At 41.0% G+C, this 18,191-nt stretch overlaps 1 protein-coding gene across 6 annotated transcripts; it reads left to right on the forward strand.

Moving 5' to 3' along the window:
• The first annotated feature begins 6,902 nt into the window (after nt 1–6,902).
• LOC127757631 (chloroplast sensor kinase, chloroplastic) lies at nt 6,903–14,854 on the forward strand. 6 transcript variants are annotated; one of them, XR_008013502.1, is made up of 11 exons: nt 6,903–7,513; nt 8,654–8,821; nt 9,262–9,573; nt 9,931–9,996; nt 10,068–10,136; nt 10,250–10,342; nt 10,715–10,917; nt 12,808–13,081; nt 13,583–13,866; nt 13,956–14,031; nt 14,247–14,854. XR_008013502.1 is itself a non-coding variant. In XM_052283194.1 (10 exons), the coding sequence occupies exons 1-9, from the start codon at nt 7,109–7,111 to the stop codon at nt 13,826–13,828; spliced, it is 1,836 nt and encodes a 611-aa protein (XP_052139154.1). In that variant the 5' UTR covers nt 6,903–7,108; the 3' UTR covers nt 13,829–13,866; nt 14,247–14,773. The 6 variants fall into 6 exon arrangements, 4 of the variants coding, with proteins under 4 accessions (XP_052139154.1, XP_052139153.1, XP_052139152.1 ...); XR_008013501.1 differs by having other exon boundaries at nt 13,959–14,031; nt 14,247–14,772; XM_052283194.1 differs by lacking the exon at nt 13,956–14,031 and having other exon boundaries at nt 14,247–14,773.
• The last annotated feature ends 3,337 nt before the right edge of the window (nt 14,855–18,191 follow it).

Genomic DNA, 18,191 nt, shown 5'->3' on the forward strand with positions numbered 1-18,191 from the left:
GTAGAGCATTTGCAATATGGGATCAATATGTTCAAGAGAAAAGCATTACTAGCCTTGCTCTGTGGCTGGAGGAACTTCGGCGACTATTTCGAAGTACACCGGAGCGTCGGGAGACACGAAATCTATGCGACATACAAGGAAAACAATGCAAACAGGCTATAAGACTACTGAAACAGAGAACAAAACAATTTTTAATGGATTCTTTACATTTTTCTCGATTTACTAAGACTTGAATAGGCTTAAACGGGGCACTGATGAATTTTCTATGAATTTTAGAAGATTCACTGTGTTTTTACTATAAAAAGAAAAGTCTTAATTGATTTATTGTGCAATTATTAACCCTGGTGACGTCAGCAAAGGGGGGGGGGGGGCGCGGCGCCAACATACGGGCCCCACATGTCATCGGCTCAATGCCGCCGGTCCACGGTGGACCGAGTCCACGGGACCGGGGAAGGGAGCGCCACGTGGCGCACACGTGGTGCTGACGTGGCGGCCACGTGGGCTGCCACACGGGTGGCGATGAACAGCCCCGGACGGCAGAGGCGGCGCGCGGCCGGGCACGTGCGGGCGGCTGAAGCCGACCCGGCGGCCCTGGCGCGCGGCGGCGCGGTGCTACGCAGCGACGGCGCAAGGCGGCGACCGACAGTGAGCGGCCGACAGCTAAGTGGCCCGAGAGAGAGAGGAAGGGGAGGAGGAGGCCTCACCGACGACGATTGACGATGGCGACAGGCGGAAAGCGATGGCGACGGCGGGACGAACTGCGGGGCAACCTAAAGAAGCAAATGAGAGGGACTAGAGGGGGAGAGGGGGAGCAAAACGAGCGGAGACGCCGGCCGAAGGTGGTGGCAATGGCAAGCTCACCGGTGCGCGGTGGGAGGCAAGTTCCGGCGGCAGATTCGGCCAACGGAGGGGTGGACGGTGTGGCGCTTGAGGCGGCGAACGCGACGGCGAGGCTCGGCGATGACTCTAACGGCGGCGAGCGGCAGCCGGAGGTGGCTAAAGCGGCAGTGGCGGGAGAGCTCGGCGAGAACGGGAAAAAGGTGGAGGAGGGGGCGAGTGTGCTTTATATAGGGCCGGGGAGGCAAGATGTGGCCGGGGGAGGCGGGGAGTGGCCGGTGAAGTGGGGGAGGTGGGGGAGGAGAGAGAGGCGGGATTCGATTTTCGAATCCCGGCCATCTCGGGCGCGGCGCGGGGGGTGGGGGAAAGTGGGGCGGCGGTTGCGGCACGTGCGGGAGAGGGCGTAGGAGCAAGCAACGTGCGCGCGCGGGAGAGGCAGGCGGCAACGGTTGCGGGCGCGGCGCGGGCGCCGGCCGGAGGTTGGGGACGGGCCCGACAGGCGGGCCCCACCTGTCGGTGTCCTGGAGCGAGGAGGGGGCGCGGGGCGGCTGGGCCGGCCCAATGGAGGGGGCGCGCGGGAGGGGATGAGGGAAATGGGCCAGCGGCCCAAGAAGGAAAAGGAGGGGGCCAAAAGGAAAGGAAAAAGGAAAAAGAATTTCCAGGGATTTAATAATTGCTTGTGCTAAGTTTTAATTGGTTAAAATTATTTCTAGAGCTCTGAAAATTCCATTAAAAATCCTGTTAGCATATTTTGACATGTAGAACCCAAGAAAAATTCCATATGCCAATTTCGATTTTTATTTGCATTTATTAAATTAGGGTTTCTCTCTTGCCATTACGTAGACAATTTCTTGAGATCATTTATTAATTTAATTTCGGCTTGGGAGAAGAACTTCAGGGTGTGACATTACCCCTTCGCTGAAAATCGAAAGCCAATGCAGCCCCGCGTCAAGTGCCAAGTTTCGCCGGATGATAAGTAAAAACCTCAGTAGAGATGGTGGCAATGCGACGAGGGTAGTTGTATTGATCTGAGAGATAGTTTACAATGGCCCCGGGTATACATATTTACACCCATTTGTAGATACTAGTCCTGGTTGGACAAGAAAGAAACTTTCTAAAGATAAAAGGAAATCATAAAGTCCGAATCGGACACTAAACACAAAATGAATATAGCAAGAATCCGACTATTGGCGACTTGATAATTCCCGTCGGCCAATTCCAGGACTCTGAAGCCAATACTGACTCTAGGCCGATGATGACTTCGGTGCTTACCAAATTTCACCGTTAACACATGCTCCCCAATTTTGGAGTATGAGAACTCATGCTTCAAAATTATCTTCTTTCTGGTCTTGATAACTCTAGAACTGATCTTGATAATTCCCGTCGGCCAATTCCAGGACTCTGAAGCTCCGATGTTGACTTCGGGGCTTACCAAACTTCACTGTTAACACATGCCCCCCAATTTTAGAGTATGAGAACTCATGCTTCAAAATTATTTCTGTCTAATCTTGATAACTCCAAAACTGGAGCCGATGCTGTTTGCATTAGATGAGCCAGACTGTCAAACTCGTGGCAAAAAAATCTCTCTGATAGGTGCTGACAATCCTTGTAATGCAAGATCTACTAACTGCTCATCACTTAGGCTCAAATCATAACATTGGCTGCGAATATTACGAAATCTCTGAATATATTCCATAGCCGATTCTCCTTCTTACTGCTCAACCGATATTAAGTCTAAAAGTTTTAACTCATTGATTCCAGCAAAGAAGTAATCATGAAATTGCTTCTTAAGATCGGCCCATCCTCGGATAGAATTTGATGGTAATGATGAAAACCATGTGAAAGCCAATCCAGTCAAAGATGATGGAAAAAAAATCTAACTTTTAGAGCCTCCTCAACCAATGCTTCACCACATTGAGCTAAGAATCGGCTGATGTGTTCCATTGTAGATATATCATCTTGCCCTAAAAACTTGGAGAAGTCTGGAACCTTGTATCGGTGTGGCAATGGGACCCCACTAAAACAAAACACCCCCAAAGAAGACATTTTTATAAAGAATAGAGACGTTTTGTTTCATCTCTAGTAGATAGTTGAGGCATTTTTATAAAGCGTTATAGGAACGCCTCCCCCAGGACCGTCTCAAAAATATAGAGACATTTTATAAAACACCTCTACAAAATCTGAGACGTTCACTGGACACGCTTGAAGCACGTCTCCATAAACACATAGAGTAGTTTTAGCTGTTTCTCTATAAATAAATAATCATTTTTAGAAAAAACATTTGCGCCATAACTGAATTAACGTGGAGACGCTCTTAGAGGCGCTTTATAACATCTCAATATTATGTTTGCATGTATTTGGATGCCCCAGTCTAATACATATTTTTATTTTTGTTCATACGTTGTACTAAAGACACATATATGTCTTCGGATAAATACTTGTACATATTTAATTTTGTTAACTGTATATGCAACAATTTTATGGGAACATACACTTTTTTGGAGTTCTCAAGTATATTATAAAGAGAGAATTAGTGATTGTTGTTGACGGTCGTTATCGATCAGTTTCGACCGTCAATATTAACAAAATAAAGGAGAACTAGTAAGGCTTGCAATGCATATATATGTTAGAATAATAATATTCCACTAGTATTAGGTATACTAACCTTTTTGCAGAGAATGACCATAAAGTGGAGAAGAATCGATATCAACACAAACGATAAATCAATCAAGCGATGTCGAGAATCAGACTTATGTATGAATGGGCCAAGAACTCAGAAATGACACGATTAATTGGGCCAAAATTCACAAGTCTATGGAGAGGAGAAGTCCAGGAGGCCACCAGCCAACTTGTGGGCTGGTTGGGCCAGCCCAGGGTTCGGCCAAACCAGGGGATTCGGCCGAACTAATGCCAGCGCCGATGGATGCAGGGTTTTGAAGGAACGGTGGAGATTCACCCCCTATGGCGGTTGGAGGGTATTACCGACCATTCCAACCGCCATAACCGTCATTACCTGCCTATTTAAGGAGCTCTTCTCCTTACTTCACACACACACCTCAAGCAAAGCTCTCTCATATTCTCTCAAGTTTATTTTAGTAGTATCAAGCTAGTGAAATAGGAACAGAATAGAAATCAGGAGTCCGAAAGCCTTTGGAAGAGTTCGGGTATGACTCTACTAGCTCTTCTCTTCTCTTCTATAAGCCTTCGGGTATGGCTTTGTAATATTATTAGAATACTCTTCTATATACATTTATGGTATTGAAATACTTTCCGAGTATATGAATGCCTACTTTACATTATGTTCTTGTTATACTGAATATACTACTAGCTTATCTGGGAGATGCTTTAGTGCGGGTATAATGTTTGCTTATGTAATTACTCTATGTCATGACGATGATATTAGAGTAGTATCTGGTAGTTTAGACATGGTGTCTAGGTTACGGGATATCATTATTTGGGGTTATATGCTGCGGATGAGAGGTGGGCCGCTGATGGTGACAGCTCAGTACAGGTATTCCTCCACATGTGTATATAATCCTAAGTTAATTCCCTGGGAGGGTATTCCTCCGTATTTAGCCCCGGTTGTATGGTCATGACGGGCTGTCGTAAGGAACTCGGCAGTCAGGGGTGGCTTCTCGAAGTACCAGGAGGGCATCGGATAGAGGGTATTAGCTAGTATATCAAATAACTAGAATGTATATATACTATGTATGCTAGAAGTATAGGAATATATTTCCTTTACTAATTTCTTTCCACTTAGCTTAGATAATATATTATATGAGTAGCTACTGCTTGTGTGTCACTCTACCCTTGGATTATCTTAACCCCTGCTTAGGCTATGATTATCACAAGTAACATATAAATTATTAGTCAAGTTCTCTCTATATGATCTTCCACAGGATAAAATTAATACGATACCCTTGGAATACTCTCGGGTGAAATGTTACAATGGTATATCCGTGCGCTTGCGGATGAACTCTGTAACCATAATATACCAGAAGTATTTCTGTGGCATTGCTGAGAATTATATTTCTGTAATGTCGTTAAGAAATACCAACAATTGTAAAATAGCAACGCTCTGTATACAATAAAAAAATGTAGTTAAAATTAAACCATCCAGCACGGTGAAAAAAAAAACAGAATTGCTAAACTTCAGTCGACAGAAAACCTACCTCCAAACCTTGCAAATTTTGGTTCACTGGATGTGCTTCGCAATTCGTGCTCCAACTGCTTCTTCTCCAACTCCAACGAACTCCTCTTCTTTCTCCAGCGCCGGCGACAACCCAAACTCTAGCGAAGGGCCGACGAATTAGGGTCCTGGGGGTGGGTGGGGTGGGAAGGGTGGGAGGGGGAGGGGAAAGAAGGGGGAGTTCGCCGGGCTTAGAGGGATGCCCGGCAGTGGGTGGCGAGGCGCTGACGGTGGCACTAGAGCCGTGGGGCTGGAGGACAGCAGTGGGCCGGCGTTGGTGGCAGGGGCATCACGCTGCTGACGGCTCGAGGAGGAAGGAGAGGGAAGGGGGAGGAGGCTGGCCGGGGGGCATCGCCGGCGCCGTTGACGCCCTCCATCTAGCTGGCGAGGCAGGCGGCGGCGCGGTGGGGCGGTGGTGATGGGGGATCGTGCAAGGGACGGTAGGAGCAGTGGCGGTGCGATCTGGATGGGGGAGGAGGAGAGGAGTTAGGGTTAAGGGGTCTGCACGAATCTTGAAGCAGATCCAATTGTCCAAAATTAATTTGAAAGATAGGAGGTAGGATTTTCTGTCAACATATACGTAGACAGCCCAAAAAAAAAAAGATCCACAAAACAGCCGAGTTCACAACTGAATGGAAAACTAAAGTTCAACGAAAATTCCTGAACATAAGACTAAGGCATGTCTTCTAAATTGATGGAAATCAATCTAAATAAGTTCTTCAGCTAGAAAGTGTATCACATCTTTCATCTTCCTTCTATTTCTTTTAAGGGGGCATCATTTCTTCAATTATTTTCAAATTTTTGGGCGTGACAGGTAAGCATACTAACCCACTGCTTCCATAGTTGCCGTTATATACCTTGTGACAAAATGTCAATCTTGACTTGTAGCCCATAAAGCCAAAAACCTAGGCACAATTTGATGTCTTCGCTAAAAGGGTAGAAAGGGCTGAGCCTGTGCGGGATGAAATAGCTAGTGCACCGACCCCAGTCCTGCCATATTTCAAAATAGCTTGGGCTCCAACTCGGAAGATGGCATAGAAATCTTTGACAAGTTAAGAAGTTCTCCAAGCAAATATTTCAAGAGTATCAAAGAGGATGCCACCAGGGGAGCTAGCCAGGCCTTGGCGATGACAAAATCTTTGTATCCCCGAGTGGATATAACTGCCGCTAGGATGGCTTCGCCGATGGGACGTCAGAAGAGCACGCACTTGAGCTAATTGATGAAGCCTAGGAGTTTGCTCGGGAAATAGCTGTAGATGTACTTGAGAACTTCCGGGGATGAGAACTTTAATATAAACATACGTATGCATTAACTTGTTTATGCTAGTGTTGAAAATGAACCCTCCGTTTAACGTTTAAATCCTGAAAAAATTTCTCCCAACGTATACTAAGCCTAAAACTTAGTTTAGTGATCGAAAAAAAATTCCAATCTTTAGCAACAGTAAACAATTCAACACAAAATCAATGACAAGTTAAACGTAAAGAAAAATATATTGAAGATATAACAACTTATTTAATAAAAAATATTTACAAATAGGTTCTCAGCACAAGAGTAGTTGGTGCTGACAACCTATTTATAAGAAAAAAATATTTACATTTTAGTTTTTTTTAAAACTATTTTTCATAAACAAGTGATTGGTGTCACTGACAACAACCCTTTCTCAACCGTAATTTGGGTTATGTGGAAGGCAAGGGGGACGATGCAATATCAATGGCAGCGTCGACCATGGCCATAATGATGTTTGTGCCATGAAAATAGTTTAGTTATTGAATAGGTATTTTTAATAATTTATTTGTAAAATAAGTTTTTAAAAAGGGAGAAACTATAATCCATCCATACAAGGATAACGTTTCTCTGGCTAACGCGACGGTCGTGGGTTTGTGGGCACAGGCACGCAGCCCCGGCAAGAAGCCACTGTTCAGCCACACCAGGAAGCGGTAGCGGAAACTTGTGTCCGGTGCTCTCCGCAATCCGGTCGACGCCGGTCGTTTCTGGCGCTCGCGGCTCGCCAATGGCCAAACCAACGTCGTCGTCCCAATAGTCCCCTTGGCGTTGTTGCCACCGCCTCCTCCCGCACCGCGATGCCACTCCTCGACACCCCCTACCTCGCCCTCCGCGTTCGCCTCCCCCGCTTCCCGACCCCCCACAACCCCAGACCCGCCGTTGCCATCGAAGCCCAGCACTCCTTTCCCCACGGCCTGCTCGCCCGCGCCGCGTGCCAGCCGCTCCGTCACGTCGCGGCTCCAGCGGAGGGGGAGGGGGAAGAGGTAGAGGACCTCGGCACGCCGTCGGCTGCGGCCGTGGCGGAGGCCATCCGGCGTGCTTCGAGCGCGTCGCCGGTGCGTTTCAGGAGGGTGCACCGGGAGGAGAATGAGAAGCTGCGAGGAGAGGGAGGCTTCACGGAGCCCAGCGCCGACTTCCGGCGACTGTGCGGGGAGCAGCTCGAGATGTTCCGGGTGGTCGTCTCCCGCGACGCCGTCCTCTCTGTAAGCTATATTTTCCCTATGTATTGATAGCACTATATAGGTTTGCTTGCTACTCCTACAGTCTTGTTCTGCTCAAAATAAGTCACCTATGAGCAATATAGTTATTAGATGAGAATAGGTACTACCATCTTATGTTATTTTAAGGAACAAAAAGTACATCGAAACATTGGAGAACATATAATAAGGTAAGGATGACAACAAAATGATATCAGGAGTCCAGGATGGTAATATCCAGGTCAATTGTGCTTATGTGCACAACATTTGTTCATGAACAGTTGATGATTAAATTTAACTGAATAATAGTTATAGTAAAATTCAGAAAACCACAAGTTTTATAGTTTAAGTTGCAGAAAACCACATGTATATTCTGACTTGTGGCATATAACCACAGGTTTTATGGTCCTTATGTTTCATAAAACCCACCTTTAGACAGATCTCGATTAATTTCAATATATCTGAAACGATATTTTGCAAATTAGTGAAGAGTTAAACTATCAACCTTAGTCAAGAACGCAATAATTATAAAAAATTATATGCACTCTATATTTTAAAATTTTAAGTAATTAAATCCATAGTCAACATGCATCGAGGTTTTGTGAAACTTTAGAACCATGATGGCTGGGGTTATGTGCCACCAGTCAAAATACCAAGGATTTTATGTAAGTTTCACCGTAAAATATGTGGTTTCGTGAAATTTACTCTAATAATTAATAAGGAGTGTAGAAGTTTGTTTTCTTCTAGACTATGTAGAAAAGGTTTTGAAGTGCATCCCCTTCTTCTTTCAAAAGGAAATGTAACTGCTATATTTTCATTTGTGGAAATTTTCTATTAGCCCCTGCAAATGACACTAGGATTCCTCAGCCCACAAAAATGGAGTAGCAAAGTGTTTGTGAGTGCCAACAGTTTTCATGTTTTTTGTAGCAAATTCTGAATTTCATCCTTTGGAGGTGTAAAGTATGAGAGCAAATAACTAGTTCCACGATTAATCTGAAACAATCATGTCACCATTTGTTTCGTTTTTAGCTTATCTGCCATTTAGATGAATAAATTCTTTTCTTGTTAGGAATTTATTAGGTGCTTATTTCAACCTATGTGGTCATAAATTAATAAAGAAAATGTTTTTATCTATTTATTTTGAAGGTGTATGTAAGACCTGCTGGCAGTTATATTATGGATCAGCTTGAATTACGTCGAGTTGCTTTATATCCTGAAACTAATGTTTCTAAAGGAGATACAGTGATTCTAGTTGGTAATTTCACCATATCTGCTGGACTAAGAGCAGCGGAAGCTTTTCTTGTAAAACACCAGGTAAATTATTCATTGCCTTTTAATCCACATGGTACTTTTCATAGTTGTAATACTGCCAATGAAGCACCTTATTTCGTTTAAGAATTGTATTGATTGGACAAAAGGTTAACGAACACCTGACCTCATTCTTGTCACCACATGTGCGGATGTGCCTATGAACCAATGCAGAGTTCACTTGTGCATACAGCGGGAACAACATTATTTACCATTTATGTGGGTTAAAACTTAGTGTATAAACTTGTTTTAGTAAATTATTTATTTTTTAATCAACTGAACATGCAACTGGCAAATAGTAGGGCAATGTTAGCGTTAAAGAGATTGTCAGGCCACACCTGCTCATCCAGTTTTAGTTACAGCAGCTATTGAGCTTTCAAGTTTAATCATGTCAGTTCTTCCTATTTGTTTTAATTTCATTGATTACTATATCTCATATGCTGCAGATGGAAATCATAACTGAATTTGGAGCTGTAGTCCTTCCAATGGTGAAACACCCATTTGTTGTTGGTTTCCTTGTTGCGGAGCTCCCAGAGCTAGTTGGATGTACAAAGAACTCCGAGACTTCTGATATTCAGATACCATCACACTCATTCTTAGACAAGTCATCAGATATAACTCCATATACTAAAGGGGAAGCTTGGGATTTTCAAACTTCTGGAGACCAAGCTAATAGTTATGCTCAGTTAGTTACTGAATGGAAAAATAGTGCACTTATGATTTCTCGAACTTTAGCAATGGCTTATGTCATGGACCAGGTAGTTTGTTCATGACCATTAGATAATTTTTATTCAAAATAAAATCATTCATTAACTGTTTTTGACTGGAATCATTAACTGTTGCCAGCCAATGCCTATAACCTTTCTTGTAGACACACATTATTTTGGAATTTGGGAAAAAATGCAATTAGGAATGCAGTTTTGAGGCATCCCCTTTGATATACAGCAGGCATATGTGAAATATTTCCTGATGTTTTATTCATAAAACATGGGCATGTGTAACAGATATGCTCTTGATAAAATGAAGAAAATATTCCATAACTGAATTCCTCGCCTGCTCTAGTTTACATTGCTAGTTATATATTTTGGTTATTCACATAAGTGCATTCCTCGCAGAAAGCATATTTGCTTCAGCAAGCTTCCTGGCAAAACAATATTAGAATGAGTGGCTTAGTAGAACAGGCAAGTTTTTAACTTCAAAGTACCAACTGAAAAACATCATAGTATTCATCTTACAAGAATCCCTTTGGCAGATTCGAGGACCCCTCGCTAATATAAGAGCTCTTGCAAAGATGTTATCAGTTCATACAAAGAGAAATGAGGTATGTGGATCAATTCTCATTAAGCTGTTCATTGTTTTTCACTTTGTTTAAATGAATCTTTAAGTTGTCTTGGACGCTTTCCTGGTTGGGTATCCTAATTTGATTTTTTGCAGATCTCTTATGATATTGTTGAAGACGTTATGATCCAAGGTGATCATTTGAAAGATGCTTTGCAACAGATTCAAGATGCAGTTTATCTGACTAAGGTAACATTGTAATGACATTTCATAAATCACTGACAAAACTGTGTGCTCTACTTAAATACACCTCTTTCTTATTAGCTTGGAAAATAAAAAAAATAAGAAAGTACTGCTACTAAGCGTTAGGCTGGAAATGGATACCAAGGGTAATGGGGTACATATAGGGATGCAATGGGAAAAGTGCCTACAAATGGGAACAAAATTAAGTGAAAAGTGAACCATCAGTTCAGTGGTGTAGGCCAATGAGCAGACCTATGTACATCCCAAATGATAAAACTTAATTAAGACAATGTTTTAGCATACAAGGATAATTCCATTATCTCTTATGATTTTTCCTCACGTATCCCTAAGTGAATTTTTGTCATGTTATCTGAACAGGTGAACATAGTTAGGTACAATGAGGAAACCTTAAAGAAAATTCAGGGGTCACCTTCTTCAAGAACTCTACCACACTATCAATCAGATCCTAAGAATAGTTCACAGAAAGTTGATTCGTTGTCATCACATGATTCTGACAATGGAGACATGGTGATACCCATGCCACCTCTCTGGCTGGCCCCTCTTCAACCCCAAGACGCTAGGTAACAGTTTGCTTCAATTTGCCATTCCAAGATGTTGAACTCTCAGTTACATAGTAGACTAATTTCATGCGTTGAATGCTTTGTTTACCAAGAAATTGTTGTAGCTGTGATTTACTTGTAGTTCAGTTTTAGTTATTTCAAAATAAGTGTAGTCTATCACAGACCAATAACTATTGATTACCAGTACCCAATGCATAGTGTCACTCCTGTTTTCAGTAAAACTTATTTTTGTCATAGTTTTCATGTGCTTCTAAAGTACTCCCTCTGTCCCAAAATATAACAACTTTAGCCTTTAGAATTTGCCCCAAATTATAACAACTTCTCCACCAACATTCCCTTCTCAACCAATCACAATCTTCCACCATTTAATTCTAACTAATTCTTAATAACCGTGTCCAACTCTAAAACTCCTTGTATTCAGGGATGGAGGTAGTAGTTGTTTGCACAGATTATTTTATGCTGGAACATTTCTTGTGTAATAACTATTTTATTGTTTACTGAAATAAAAATGCACATAACATTTCAATGGTTTCAAATAAATCTAGCTGTTGGGTTCATGAAACATCATATCCTAGTTATTCTACACTATTCCTAACGATGCTTATATTTCAATATTTGAGAAAACCATAATACTCTAAATTTCATGGTCTGTTTTTCTGTACTAGCAAAAGTTCTATTGTGGTACCATGAATATCAAGTAAATATTACTGTACATTTCAAGTTTATGTTATCTTAATTGCCAGAGTTTCAGACTGACAAAGTTTTGCATTTGAGATCCATTACAAAGGTAGAAGGATATTATGCAAAACATATGTGAAATCTAAATCCATTGTACTATGCAAATATGCAACTAAAAAGGGAACAGGAAAGCATGTAGCATTGAAATTAAGTGGAGAATAAAACCATCATTTTCTTAAAAAAAGATCTACTGATCCAAAGAAAAAACATATTTACATTGACCAAATTTCTGAAAATTTTCATTACATATATCTTGATCAATGCCTATGTATTAAACACTACTATTCGCAATGCTTGTTTTCCGTGCACACGGTTTGTGAACTGCTAAAATCATATTGAGAAGTTGCTTTAAAAATCATATTAATCCATTTTCAAGTTTTTTTAGCTAATACAGTACTGAATTAATCATGCGATAATCCGTAGCTCCATTTTGTGTGCTGGAGGAAGTGGTCCCAGCACTTGCAAAAGAACGCGGCCTAAACTGTTCTTTTACCTCAAGCACCAACTCCATGTTTTTGTCCAGAAAAGTTTATTTCTTTTCCCTTACCCAGTTGAATCTATTTAATTTTGGTCTCTCAACTACAAAACCAGACAAAACTCATCTCCTAACTCTTAAAACTAGAAACCAGATAAAAAATGTCCCTCCTACCAACTAGAAGTGGTTTTCACATATGTTGGTGGACAGAAGAAGAAAAACAAAGTCAGAAAAAAGTGGACCATCATCAGTAAAGATTTAAATTTTAAATTCAATTGATGCTAGAAAAGATTTATGTTTTTCTGACATTCTTTGTTCTTTTGTGAACTAATTTTTGTTTCATCTGTCTTCTTGTTTCACAGTGTTGATCAAGACAAAACAATCGTCCATCTTGTCCCTTCCCATAAATCTTTCTTTTTGCATTTGATTTATTGGGGTGTTTGTATGAATAGTGTATATATTGAAAAAAATCACTTTTATCGATTTGGATAGTGTTGGGGTATTTGCTCTTTTGAGGACCTCATGTCGCCCATGTCCCGTGTACTTGTATGTCAGTACTTTATTTGTTTATATCTCAAGTTACCATATTTTTAATTGCTTGAGTAAAAAATAACTTAGATGTTAGTCCCCAACAATTCAATTGTGCATTATTTGTCACTTTATTTGTTGTCAGGCAGACCATGTGATCTCTCTGTTGTACTGGAAGATTTGGTTGGAGCAGCTCAACCGCTTGCTTTTAGGCAGCAACGCACTCTAGATGTAACAGGAATTTCACACCCGCTTCAAGTTGCTGTTGAGGAATCTGCTTTAAGACAAGCGCTGAGTAATCTCATAGAGGGTGCTCTTCTACGCACTCAGCTTGGTGGCCAAGTTCAGATATATGCTGGTGAAGCACCTGCAGGAGGCATTCTCGTTGTCATTGATGATGATGGTCCTGACATGCAATACATGGTAAGTACATTTGTTCTTTCATTTGTAAGGCTCTTTAGTGTTTCATAATGTTTTTTTAGATAATGGAAACTTTATTGGCCTCTGCATAACTAAGATGCACACAGCCAAAACACACACCCACTCTAGTTTTGAAACAAAAGAAAACATAAAACATAGGGAGAATTATGGGACATCAATCCAATGTAATTATGACTTTTCATCAGTGTGCCAAAGAATTCCTTTGGGACAACAATACAAGAGCATCTCATTCAAACTGTGCAATGTACTAATAATGAAATATAGTGTCGGTTTTCAATTTTCTAGTGAAACCTAAAGTTAACTGATGGTCACCAGATTGAGATATTTTATTTTAGATGCGATATTTTGGAGGCCTAAATTTGTTTGAACTTTGGTTCACTTGCTTGTATTGCTTCAAGCACTGTAAGAATATTTTCATGTCCAGCAAAGTTTTTATTTATCATTGACAATTGGTTCAAATTTCTGATTTCTATCATTTTACAGACACAGATGCATTGCCTTGCTCCATTCGGGTCAGACCTTGCGGATGGTATGCATGAAGATAATATGACATGGAATTTCATTGCAGGATTAACAGTTGCCCGTGAGATACTTGAGAACTATGGCTGTGTTTTGCGTGTGATATCGCCTTGGAGACCTGATGCAATTATAGGGACTGGAGGTAGTCGTATTGAGATATGGTTGCCAACTTCACAGACAGAACTATCTGAGATCACTGAAGGAGCTTAGCTGAATTTTAGTAATCAACGCATGTTTAGAAGATAAAGGTAATTATGCATTCAAGCTATTATGGTCATTTACTGAAGCTTTTTTTGTTGTCATAATCTTACTTTGTCAGATCCATCATGCTATGTAGCAGGTCATGTTTAATTGGCATGATGGAGATCATACCACCTTTTCTGTTTTGGAAATGTTCGAACGACGGCTGCAAAGTGAGCTTATACTTCTGATTAGATCAGTCATCAGTGAAGCACCATATGAACATCTTTACACGCATTCCAGTAAAGCATGTTACCTGTGGAAAAAGCACCATATGAACATCTTTGGACGTTTTTGTAGCATAAGGAACTGTAGCACGGTATACAGTTTGTATGGTAGAGCTAGATACCGCACTTATGAAAAGAAGTACTTTTTTGTTGTTTCGCAGAGCTATGGCCTATGGGAACTTCATGAGTATCATCGATCGCCAGAGGAAAGTTTTGGGGGTTTTAACGATCACTTGATCATTTCAAACCGGCCAATCAGTCCTCTCGAACTGGCCGGATTGAGCAGCAGCGTATCTGAATATGATCGGATCATTAATCAGGTCTCAGCGGGAAAAAAAAAATCTATGGGACAGGGCCTTGAAGCCAACCTCCCGAGGCCCCATCTTGATTCTTGCCAATATTTGCCACGCATTTTAAAGCATGGTCCACCTCTAATTTATTCTGGTACTGTCCAAGAGCAAACTTTTTATAGCAGAGGCGACTATTATCTCTATTTTCATGCATATTATATATCAATAAATTAAAAGGTAACATATACAATAGGTTCATCATCTCTCTACTTATCTCCATCTCATCATCTAATCACCTATGTGGTATTGTTGACAGTTCTTAAGTACCGATTTCGAACATCGACTACTGTAATAAATAAAGGGAGAACTAACATTTCTTACACGTATATCTCAGTTATAAAAAATGTAGTTTCACTTGTATTGGAGAATCTTTACTATTTTAAAAAAGCGTAGTGGTGGTGGTGAGTCCTAAACAATCGAAGGCTAAGATTGCTGGAAGGATCCTCCTGCAGAATCAACGGTCCACGCTCCTCCGCATTTGTTCCTGACTTCCTCTTTCTCCGCATGACCGCATCTATTCCTCCGCAACGCCCCGCGCTCCTCTCGCTCGCCCGCTCTCTCCCGTCGCAGCCCCGTCCGTGTTGCCACCCCGCTGCCGCCGCCCTCGACGCCTCCATCCATCTCCGCCCCAACCTCCGGATTCGTCACCCCCTGGTCCCCGTCGCACGGCGGGCGCTCACGCCACCTTCAGCCTCCGCTGCGATCTAGACGTGGCCTTTGTGGCGACCCGGGCGCCCTCTCTGCCCCCTCCATCGTGCTCCTGGAGCCTTTTCTACTGCAGCCCCATCGGCCCCCTTTTTTATGATGATTTGGCTTTTTTTGCACACTGTTGTAATTGTCAAAGCGGCCGTTCATCTCTTTCTTTGTCACTGTGAATTACAAGGGGAAGTCAAAGTATGTGTAACCAATCTGATTGAGCAGTCAACAGGTTCCTTAATTTGCTCTTGCTCACTGTTGTTGTAAACGCACCTGTTTATTTCTTTGTTTGCACCTTGAATTATGAGGGGAAATCAAGGTATCTAACCAACCTGAATTGGACATTAGCAGTTTCCCTGAATTTCTTTTACTTATTCTATATAAATGCGTAGAAAGATCCAAGTAGGTAACAGCCTCATGGTACTGAAGAAAGAAGAAAATGCCTGGAAGTGTGAGTCTTTTTTTTTTTGTGCAACATGCTGCCTGTGAATGCTTTTATGAAACATAATTAATTTTATTATATAACTTTATTAAACAAAAATGCTATGGTTCCTGCTATTCGAATAATTGCCCAAATTTAGGCTAGATTTCCCATGCTTCCATATACTACTGTTAGGCTGATGCTTGATTGTTTCCGGATTTACCAAGTTTCAATTTAAATCTCCATCAAATATTAGAGAGTCACAATCAAGCATAAAAGGTCATTCGCTTGGTGAGTTTTTGATTTTATTATCTCTCTGATTCCTTGACCTGAATTAACATTATTTTTTTTACAAGAAAAGATCATTCTCTAGGTAACATATAAATATTCTCTATGAGTATCTCACATGATCTGAAGTTACAGCTGAAACTAACATTGTCACTGAAACAAAATTGCAGAGTTTTTAAATTGTCATGGATGCTCATGTCTGAGTTTAAGTCGTGTGGTAACAGGTAACCACCTTTATCCCATGGAATAGCATTTGGCATGGCCATGCTGGTGGGTGGTATAAAAATCACAAATGTCTAAAATTTGAAATGGCCTTTGAGGCTGAATGATTTGTCAAAAGGTTATGCTCAGGTGACAAAATTCTTTCGCATGTCCGATTGGGAATCGGCTTATGAAACGAAGCCCATATGGGTAAGGCAACACCTGATTTGTTTGTTACCTAGAATTGGTGTCTGCATTGCAATTATCACATGAAGCATGCCTTTGATTTTCTCAATCTTCAATAGCCGCATGAAAAAGATTTGTATTCTATTTTTAATCAATTTTTGTTACACAGGTATGCGTTCCTTTACTATTACTCCATGCACAGGTAATTTGCTTTCCAGTTAGCAGCACTAACTTTGGTTGTCCTAATGTCCTCTTTAATAACAATATTCTTCTGTACAAATTGGTTCTTCATTTAGAAGGTTGTTAAACGGGTAAAATCCATGTAAATTCGTGAGAGTAATAATGTTACTCATGTTGGCAGCTGAGCACTCTGCTAAATATATTAAATTTGGTACTGCTCAATCTAATCCCATGGTAAGTAGTGAGCACCTGTTTATGAAATTTTTAAGATCCCATGCTCATTTTATTCCAAATTATAAAGCCTGTATATATAATGTGCAAGACAATATCCTGGCCAAGATGATGTTGTTGCAAGAATGGGAGAAGGATGATCGGTTTATATATGTCTGGCTTCTTAGTTTTTTTAACTAAGAGATTCAACAACAGTCTCATCTTATTTTTGGATCACAGTAAGTCATATATCTAACTTCTATCACAATCATTTTGAATATGTATTATGGTACTATAATAACAATGCTTGCATTATTACAGGTTAGCTGAAACTCTGGTAATGAACATAAAGGTTAAGAGAAAAAAAAAAGGTCTTTTAAGGCAGGTAGAGCCATAGAGCATTCTTTTCAGAAAAAAGAATTATAACAAAAATTCAGCATATTTAGTACAGAACAAGCATGGCTCCTTTGGATCGGATTCACTACAGGTTCCTTTAGCACAGGTGTAGATTTAGCAAGACAATATTTGAAATTTTTGTATAGATGATGGACACCAATTAATCTGACAGGTTTGGTTCTAGGTGATGATTAATCTCTTCTACAGTTTAATTTGCTGCATTGATTATTTAGTTGATATTTTGTTACGGAGCTTTGTCATATCCTTGTATGGACAACTGGAAGGGGGCTAGGAGCTGCAGACAATGGCATCTAATGCAGCACATGCATTACTCTAACCATAATAACAGGAAAATGGTTCGAATGGTCATAATGCTTGTGGCTAGCGGCAGCTCAATTGTGACCAGCAACAGTCAGCGATTATTGGAAGGGTCTAGCCACCATGATTACTTAACTATATCACATTTTCTTTTTCACCGTTGCATCGCATGGGCACTCAACTAGTAAAGGGAAAAATACCAATAATAAATAATGTAGTTGTATTAGGATTAGAGAATTAACTTGGATGCAGGAGTTATACATCAAAGTGAAGAAGAAATGAAGCCGACATACAATGAAGCATACATCCGACGAATCACGTCGAGCACACGGATTGAAAAGCCCACAAGTTAGTTCAAACCGGCTCAAAGTAGGGCCAACCACTTGGGAACCGACTGAGAGGCGCACCTTGCAGCCTCTCACCAAAGGTGGTGGAGAGAGACAGTTTGCCTGGTTCAGCCAAACCAAAGGTTCGGTAGAACCCTAGCTGGCACTGACTTCAGGAAAACTAGATGGGTACCTCGCGCGTTACTGCGGGATATCTGTATCCTACCAAAGTGGTATTCTTGCTTTGAGGAAATAATATGGAAAAGAGACATGAATGATTAGTCCAAATGGACTACATGAAACCTTGATAGAAAAAAAAAAAGAGGCACATTCAGAATTGTACATACAGTTGATCTCGAAGAAAAGTGAACAAAATCACCTTTAAGTTAGTGAGATGTCCCGTGGTGTAGCCAATTGTAATTCTGAATTGGAACTTACACAGCATGAAAAAAAGAGATATATGAGGCTAATTTAAAAGGTATTAAAGATCAGACATAGTTTGAAATAAAGTAGAACGGATTTGTCCTGAGTATA

The sequence above is a fragment of the Oryza glaberrima genome, chromosome 12, assembly GCF_000147395.1.
Source record: "Oryza glaberrima chromosome 12, OglaRS2, whole genome shotgun sequence".
NCBI lineage: Eukaryota > Viridiplantae > Streptophyta > Magnoliopsida > Poales > Poaceae > Oryza > Oryza glaberrima.